Genomic DNA, 9,480 nt, shown 5'->3' with positions numbered 1-9,480 from the left:
CTTCGGGCGTCCTTTTGGTTGCCCTGTATCCTTTCGGGGAAGCCAGCGTCTGAGACGTAAATCATCAGCTGATGATAAGTTGAGACGACCCCTTGGATCTCATGAATTATGGGTCTCCCCAAAATCACGTTGTACACTGAAGGAGCGTCAATGACCAAAAATTCAATCATGACATTCCTGGCTGCCTCATCGCAGCCGATGGTGACAGGAAGTGTCACCTTCCCATCTGGATAAGTTGAAGCCCCGTTGAACCCGGATACCAGGTAGGGTACCGGCGTAAGGTGCTTGGGCTTCAGCTTGATTTGATTGTAGGCCTTTCGGAACAGAATGTTTGCTCCGCTGCCACCGTCAACAAGGACCTTACTGACGTCGTGGTTGGCCACCATGGCGATGATCACCAACGGATCCTCGTGAGGGAACGTTACCCCCCGGCAGTCGGCGGCTGTGAACGTCATGTTCGGCACCGGCGACTGGGGAGGCTGAATGTCAGCGTTGTTCACCTGGTGGGTCAGAGCCCTAAGGTGTCGCTTGTGCTCCCTCCGAGAGCATATTCCTCCCGAGATAACATTGATTGGAGAGAATTTTCCCTCTGGCTTTTTACTGTTCTTCCGGGGGAAGTCGAGGTCTTGCCGAGAGTCCTTTGCTGACTTCTCGGACTCCTTTTTCTCGCGGTGATCCGCGATGTACTTTTTCAAGTATCCCTTCCGGACCATGTCCTCTATCTGGTCCTTCAGCTGGATACACTCCTCAGTGTTATGTCCCGGAGATTCGTGGAACTCGCACCACTGATTTTTATTTTTTCGCTGATACCACTCTAGGAGTGGTCTCGGCTTTCGATAACTCTGCTCCTCCTTCGTCACGCTGTAAATTTTGGCGCGTGGAAGAGAGAGCGGAGTGTAGGACTCGTATCTGCCTGTGTATGAGGCAGATTTTTCCTTCTTTGGGTCGCTGGCCGAAGATTGCTCCGAGGCCTTTGCCTTTCCCTTTGCCCTATGGCCTTGGCCTTCAGACAAGGGTGTTTGTTTTTGCTTCCCTCCCCCAGATTGAGGTTGGGTTTTTGTTTTGTTCCACTCTTCGGCTCGGATGAACTTATCCGAGGCATTCAGAGCTTCCTCCAAGGTTTGCGGGGTATGCATGACCATGAAGTCTAGGAACTTCCCGGGCTGAAGGCCATTCTGCATTGCAAAAACGGCTAGCCCCTGGTCCAGCTGAGAGACGCTGGATGACTCGTTGTTGAAACGGGTCAGATAGTCTCGGAGGCTTTCGGTCTCCCCCTGTTGCAGACCCATGAGTTCTGCAGTAGTCTTCTCTCGGCGGTTTGCCGTGGAAAACTTGCTCCTAAATTTGGAGGACAGATCATCCCACCCTGTTATAGAGCCTTGCTTTACTCCCTTGGAGATCCATGCTTGCGCGACCCCCTTGAGAGTGGTTGGGAAATATTTGCACCAAGTCGCTTCGGATCTGGGGCAAAGATGCATATGAGCCTCATACGAGGCAATGTGGTCCTTCGGATCCGAAGTCCCATCATATGTGATGTGCGACGGTATTTTAACCGTGGGCACGTGCTCTTCCAGTATCCATTGCTCGAATGGCGAACTGGCGGGTAGCATAACGGCCTTGCCCTTGTTCCTGGCCGAAGGGACCGCGCTCCGCCCTCTTAGAGAGGTAGGAGTGGTTTTCGTCCCTGGCTGGGAAGTATGGGCCTCGGCCGCAGGGAACGAGAGGCGACTGTGCACGCTCGGTTCCTTGCCGCCGAGTCGGTCGAGGACGCTTCGGCGAACAGTCTCAGGTTGTTCTCGGTGAGCAGATTCTGGCCGAGAAGCTGAGCTGCTGCTCTTATGCGTTTCTGGTCGGGAGGTTGAGGATCCTTTGAAAAATTGAGGGTTCTTTTTCCTCTCTTTTTCAGTTTTACAGGTATCCTCTTCCCACTCTTCCAGTTCCCGGAAGGAAGGAAGCTTCCCACCATCATGGTCTAGCTTCCTCCGCTGATGCCGGGTATGTGGAGGAGTTCGATCACGAGGTGGCGGCATATTTTGTGCCCTCATTGCCTCCATGAGCACTGCCAGCGCTCTTGCCACCTCCTCCGAGCTGGGCCCCGTCAAAGGGGTCCTCGGCTGAGTATGGGAATGAGAGCGCACAGTCGATGGTTGGCTTTGGGGCACTGAATGTGTCCTATGATCGGACTGACCCCTGCTAGACCGAGAGTGACTCGGCCTATGATGAGAGTTATGAATTACGGGAGAAAGGGAATCCTCCCTGTATGATCCTCCCCCCGAGGTGGCACCCTTGGGAGAGTTCCGGTCCGGTGAGGGTGATGGTGTAGGGGTTTTAGGCTTTTCGCCTGCTCCTTGACGGAGGCTTTTGCTCTTGCGGTTCTTAGCCATTGCTACTAAGATAATTGCAAGATGATTTTGGTTAGAAACTTGGCTTAAAGATTTTTGAAAGTCTTCCCCACAGACGGCGCCAAATTGTTTCGGGTGAAAACAATGGGACCTTGTCGAAGGTCCGATGAAGTGGAGAAGACTGGATTCGGTCCAAGTGATGTTGGGCCGAAGGTTTCCTGCACAGTAAACACACGTAACTAGCCTCGGGGGTGCTGCCGAGGAAGGCCCCTCCGATGCTAAAGTCACTACAGTGTGTAGAAAGAGAGCACTATGCAAGAGAATTAATTGCTTGAGGCTTTGTTTGAATGAATGTACGAATGTAATATTGATGGCTTTTATACCTTTGCATATATGGAGAAGTTGGGCCTTAGCCCAATTGACTTGCCTTGAGGACTGATCTTTGACTTTAGCACAGTTGGAGAGTTGAACCTTGACCTTGGGCTTTTAATTGGATCATTTAATGACTAGGCCCAATTGGACTAAATTGGACCCAAACAACTAGTAAATGATGATGCAACTACGAAGAAAAAACAAAGGGTCTAGGAGCTTCATGCTAAATTTGTAGAAGCAATTAATCAGATTGGGAGTGCAAGTAAGTTCTCTAATAAACTCGTTATTTACTTGTTTATTTTACTTTCTTATTAAAAGAATAATATAATTTCAAACACAAACTCAAACCGTACGTAATTCCTAACAAATTGACAATTAAAGCAGGACAATTTAAAAACTCAAAGATGTTATATATGTATGTTGCTCATTGGTTTAATATGATATATAGAGTATGACTTGACAATATATATTTATATGTGACCTGTATCATGGATGAATTTCATTAGTGATTAGTATATAAATTAAATTAAGAAACTAATGTTGAAAAAACCATGGTGTAGATTGTATGATACATATATGCTTCCTCCGTCTTTGTTCTACTCACTTGCAACTTGTGCAGTGGCCAACATGCATGTTTGAGTGTTTGACCAACTATATCCTTAATTGCATACTAAAGTAAATTATGAAAATTAGATATTTGGACATTACACAATGAAACAATTCTAACACAATCACAAGTGATAATTTTAGATTTGTACATTTGTAGCAATGGATGGTCAAAATTTTCTATACTTTACACAATAAATAGTATGGAGTAAGTGAATAGAAAAAAAAAAAGGGAGTTAGTAGGTTTTAGGAACAAAATTTAAATATCTAATCATATAATTTATGTACAAACACACCTGAGTATCTTTAACATAACTCACATCCTTTAATTATTAATTGGGTAAAAATTAGATGTATTGTTGAATGTTGATGATATCTATATTCCATTAAGGTTTACTTCCAAAAAATAAAAAAAATAATGCGATACAATAGTGATTTTTCTGTTTAAAGAACCATGCATGTAGCTAGGTTGGTTGGACAAAGTTCAATACTTAAAAGGGTTTCTCGTCTTCTTGGTGATCAAACCATTTGTAAAAAATCTGTTATTGTTTTAATTATATATATACATGTAAATATCACACAAATCTTGCCTTTAAGAAAGCAAAAGTCTACTAATATGTAGGATATAATCAAAGCTTCATAAGGATGGTTACAACCGTAAAACTTTAATCAATTAATAGGTTAACCTCCACTTATATGAATATGAAACATAATTTAGATACGTGAGTATACTTTTGAAGTTTTTATAATGAAATCATATCCGTTTGTGTGTTTAACTATACTAGTAATAACATAAAAATATATAAAAGAATAGATAATACAATTTCATTTCAATTGCATGACCACCCCCACTACTTTTACCGATAATATTTGCAAAAACATGAATTGATATCGACTTTATTCAAAGAATTAGTGATGTGAAATTTGTTTATTGAAAAAAAAAATTTCTTAATGGGTTGGTGTATATTTGAAGTACTACTGGTATTATTCTATTCGATTCAATCCAACAGTCCAATTAGAGGTTTTTTTATTTGTTTGTCTTTGTATTATTTTTGCAATGTGGTTTGTTTATCTCCGGTTAGAGTTTTCATTTGTTTCGTTGATTTGCTTGTGTCTCAAATTGCTATTATGAGCAACAACACATTTTATAAAAAATAAATGTGTGCTAAATCTTCCAAAAAAAATTAAAAATCTCCGCTAAAAAAGTTTGACTATAATTATGCATTAATTATTATAGTAATTTTTTAATTATAATTTTTATTATACTAATTAATTATAATAATAATTATTCAATTTAATTTAGTTTAGTTCGTTTCAGTTTTGTTTTGATCCTTTCAGCTCAGTTCAGTTTAATTCAATAGGGTTATATTGTATGATCCAAAAAAAAAAGGGGGTTACCGTTGGTATGTATAGTAGCAGAAGTTGGGGGTTACCATTGAGAATATCCCAAAATAATATGTTTAACAAACATAGGAGTATTTTAAACATTTTTACTACTTTATTAAAATTAACTGAACAAAAGTAGAATATTTAATTTTCACTCCAACGTTCATGTGTTAAAGCAAACATTTGAAATATGTGTTACATTATACATTGTAATATATTACAAATTTTAGTGTCTATATTACGGAGTATATTCAAACTTCAGGGCTAAAGAGTGAGATTGTCAACAAAATAAGAATTGTTATTAATTGGCAAATAGTTGGATATTTTACCATAATTTGTAAAATTGAAAATTTTATTAAACATTTATTTATTTAAAAATGAAAATAAATAATGTTTCTAATTTTTAACATGTTATTAGAAATCTTTTATCATTTTCCACTATTGTTATATTATTGTTTTTATTGCAAATAAGAAAACAATTAATTATTTTTTATCATTTTTTTTTTTTTGAAGAATAATATGCTTCTTTTCCTTATTGCTGTTCCTTTAATTTGTAATATAAATAAATAAAAAAAAAAAAAGTAGTAGTATTATTATACTATAATTCTGGAACACATTCATGTTTACTGATCTATATTATTTCTTTTAAAAATTATAACAGAATGCAGAGGTAGTTCCAAAAAAGATTTTGGAAATAATGAATGTTCCTGGCTTAACTAGAGAAATTGTTGCTAGCCAGCTACAGGTATTAGTACTACAATTTGAGAGATTTAAATTATATTTCATTTGTGATGCATCACAATTTTATACAAGTATAATGGTTTGATGCAGAAATATCGTCTTTATGATAAGAGATATGAACAAATTTCCCAACATCAAAATGAAGGCAAGACTTTTATATCTCCTATAGATGTGCATAATTTTCGAGCACAAGTTCTTCTAAACTCGTCATCTTTTCAAGTACGAGATTTCACAAGTTTGAATTCACATCCTCAAAACTTGAGACTTCATCATCATGTTGAAAATGGTGGTAATGTTATATATCATCCTGTTGTTTCATATGCTTATTGTTCAACAAAAGTTCATGCATATTCACTGAAAAACAATGTTAAAAGTGAGGAGGGTTTGGATACTTGTAACTCTGGGGAGACTACATCAATCGAGGAGCAAGCGAATAATACATATGAGAGTTATGTACATGATTTATGTTACAATGATACCACATTCAATTTTGATTGAAATGGTACAAAATAGAAGGAAGTTTTGAACATATTAATTTTTTAGGTAATCTTAATTACTATAAAGCATTGTACAAAGAATAAGTTAATTATTTATTAGGGTTCACAATTGATGATAATTGTGAGCTAATTAATCATTAGTGTTTTGAAACTATTTGTATTGGTTGATTACTACTACTTTTCAAATTATAACATATTAATATTAATATGATACATCCAAATCAATCGATTTTTCAGTCATATACATGAATGTTGCCCTCAACATTATATTATGACTTCCATTCATTCTCCCATCATACACAGTACATGATAATCATGATTAAATTAAAATAAATTATTCTTAAAATAAACTTAAGTCTCATTTGTAGAAATAAAATCTCACCATTAATGTAACATAAACATTAGAACCAAGGTTATAAGCATGCTATACATGCCATTAGTAGAACTAACCATGGAAGCCGAGTTAATTGGTAATATTGTAGGAAGAGAACACTCCTCACCATTGAAGATGACTTTAGTCGGAAAACCATCACCGCGAGCCACATTAATCCCCGGTGTTTTCTTCTTATCAAACAAAATCACTGATTGCAAAGTACCCGGACGCTTAGGATCTTTGTTTGGATTGGATCCATTTACTTGCCCTAGAAGATAATCATTTCCACTTGGAAAACCATGCATGAAAATTGTGCTACTATCTCCCGGCAAAGAACTTCCATTAAAGGAATAAACCCTTTCTAGCCCACCTCCGGCCTTGTCAAGCTCCGCGGCCACAAACCAATCGGAGAAATTGGTATCACCCCAATTGAAAAGTGTAACCCTAGAAGTCCACCCTTTTCGATAATCCGATGACAAATGCCAATTAATGGTGACTCCACAATTATCACCACAAGGTAATAAATTGTTGGATATGGGTATATGGTTTAGTCTTGCATACTCGGTGGTTATTTTAGTTCGATTTTCAAATGGAATCAAAAGGGCGTAAGATGGTAAGGCAATTGCATCCGCGGTGTCATTGCAAGCTTGTTCTTGTCTCGGATTAGGGCAACCACATGCACATGTTTTGCAAGGGATAACGGAATCATAGAAAAAAGAGGAGAATGACACACAACACTTTGGGGGTCTTGTGCTACTTCGTGTCTTATTGCACACCACTTGCCAACTAGCAATTGCTTCCACTTGTACCGGGAGGCCATTAGGGCTAGGTAGGAGGCTAGGGCTCACTCGAATTGGATTCCCACATTGATAGTCTTGATTAAATGTTCCGTTGATCTTCCAATTTTGTGGCGGGTTAAAAATGGTCACGTTAAGGTCAGGTGGCATCTTGTACACTTGCATTTGAAAGGCGGAAATAGACATGCTTGGATCCATGGTTGAAGGCAAAATTGTACCATTTCGACAACAATAAGGGATTGATCCTAGGGTTTGATCATTTGCCAAAGTCGGCGGTAGATCTATGATCGTTTGCTTATGCTCACAACTTAAGGCCCTCGAAAGGTCAAGACTTTGGTAGAATTTAGCTTGGTCACCAAAGATGCATTTTGAGGAGTCTATTTTGTAAGGTGTAGCGCCTCTCATAGAATAAATGAACTCTTTTCTCATCCATTCCCAACTTAATTGCCAATTGTCTAGGCGCCCTGTTTGATTTTGGTTTGAAATAGTCACCTGCGCCCAATAGTTCGATTCATATGCTGATATAACATCGTACATTATGCTCAAATCTCCACTTTGTCGAGGTAGGAATTGCTCTGTTGCATTTATGGTTGATTTAGCATTAGGATCTCGTATGCAACATGTAGACATACTAGTGTTCCCTGCATATATAAATGACCATGAAAAAAAACGTAATAGAGGATTATAATTGTCTTCCAAAAACATTTCTAAGCAATATGCAATGGCTTATATATTAGTACTCCGTAGCACATATATAGCTGCATTCATGGCAAGATTTATTATGTATACAATAATGAAAAGTATATTGTATACAACAAACTTAGTCATAGAAAGTCAACTTTGCAAATAGCTAATTATTCTATATTTAATCAAGGGTGATTAACACTCTTAGTATATACTCCGTAGTTAAACAATACACTGTACAACCGGTTGTATTTTTACATGGTATAACTAAAGCTATTTCCTCTACTATGACTTTTACCTTGTTGACACATTGTTGTATATATTCGACCAAGACCTATTGATCTTACTTTGATTTTATTTATATTGTACTGCGTAAATTAGTTTATTTAAAATCACAAATGTTATTATAAGTATTAAGTTACAAATGACCAGATCAAACACGACATAATGGCAACTTGGCAAGAAATCAAATAGATTTATTAAGATTTCTAGAGCTATAGTGATGTAGGAAAGTGGAACGATTATGAATTAGTTATAAGTTTAACTAATGTAATTGACTTCTAATTTGTTAAAATATATCGAGTATAAAAATTAAATTAAATCTCCACCAAAACTAATAACTCAACCGACTATTTTAATAGAACATATATCGAATTTGAAAATTTAAGCTATGATTATGGTTTCATACCTTGCATAGTAGGACTAGCACATATAAAACCATCATTAGCAAGGCTAATATTTGAAGGCATAGGAAAATCTTCCGGTGAAACACCAAACTCAGTACCAACCAACTCAATTCGAACACTCATCTGAGCTAAATCCCCGGCAGTCTCTACCGCGGTCTTTAAGTCCGTCGTAGGGTAGCCAGTAAAAACGGTGTCATTCGAAACATTAGCAGGTAAAGGTGAGCCATCAAGAAGCACAGCATTAGAGGCAGACACTAAAAGTTCACCGTGTCGAAACCCTACAAAAGCTTTCCATGACTTCAACTCTTGTAAGCCATTGTTTTGGATATAAAGCGTTGATTGGAACTTATATGGTTGGTCTGTTGGGTCCGAGGCCGTGATGTTCGGGGGGAGTTGCTCGCCCCGGGTGTACGTGTACTGTAAAAATATGCCATTACACAAGGAAGAAATGTTTTGAGTTTGGGAAATAATTGATGTAGGGAGAAAGAAAAGACAATATAGTATGGTAAAGAAAATAAATGTTAATAGTTTTTCCATGTTTAATTAGTTTGAATGGAAGAGAGTTAATTAAGGAGATTTAGTATAATAGAATGAAGCTGTATTTGCTTGTAAGAAAGAAATTAGGAGTGTTACATATGCATGAAAAAGATATATTGATATATATGAAATGGTGATAAATGGGAACTTGATGAGAATTGGTCCGTCGTACGTGTTGATTAGGTCTTACGGTTATAATAGTTACACTGTCTAATGCATGCATTACGTACTAGTAGAATAGAAATAAGGTTTAGTGGGCAAGTTTTTATAATGCATTATTGCTTGTAATGGACTTTATCAAATATTCAATGGTAACTAGCTAGCGTGAAAATTCTATAATGTCAATCCTCAAAAAAGGCACCACAATATATTGACATGGCGAAATTTGATTGGCCTGTATTTAGTATTTTGATTTCATTCTGAATTATTTTTAATGTCCATGATGTATTACAATTGTAT

At 37.5% G+C, this 9,480-nt stretch overlaps 1 protein-coding gene across 1 annotated transcript; it reads right to left on the bottom strand.

The window, feature by feature from the left end:
• Positions 1-6,124: 6,124 nt before the first annotated feature.
• Positions 6,125-9,195, bottom strand: LOC110689771 (COBRA-like protein 7). Its single transcript, XM_021866573.1, has 2 exons — positions 8,487-9,195; positions 6,125-7,755 (listed from the first exon to the last, which is right to left on the bottom strand). Exons 1-2 carry the CDS (start codon positions 9,019-9,021, stop codon positions 6,329-6,331), a joined length of 1,962 nt encoding a protein of 653 aa, XP_021722265.1. The 5' UTR covers positions 9,022-9,195; the 3' UTR covers positions 6,125-6,328.
• Positions 9,196-9,480: the final 285 nt, after the last annotated feature.

The sequence above is a fragment of the Chenopodium quinoa genome, unplaced genomic scaffold, assembly GCF_001683475.1.
Source record: "Chenopodium quinoa cultivar QQ74 unplaced genomic scaffold, ASM168347v1, whole genome shotgun sequence".
NCBI lineage: Eukaryota > Viridiplantae > Streptophyta > Magnoliopsida > Caryophyllales > Amaranthaceae > Chenopodium > Chenopodium quinoa.
Note: the sequence above shows the minus strand (reverse complement) of the source record. Positions and strands in the feature narration are given on the sequence as shown.

Bases quoted from the DNA above. Each gene is read 5' to 3' on its own strand.
- LOC110689771 (XM_021866573.1), bottom strand. From the start codon at position 9,021: ATGGAAAAACTATTAACATTTATTTTCTTTACCATACTATATTGTCTT. The intron at 7,756-8,486 runs GTATGAAACCAT...TTATATATGCAG, and splicing joins TGCTAGTCCTACTATGCAAG to GGAACACTAGTATGTCTACA.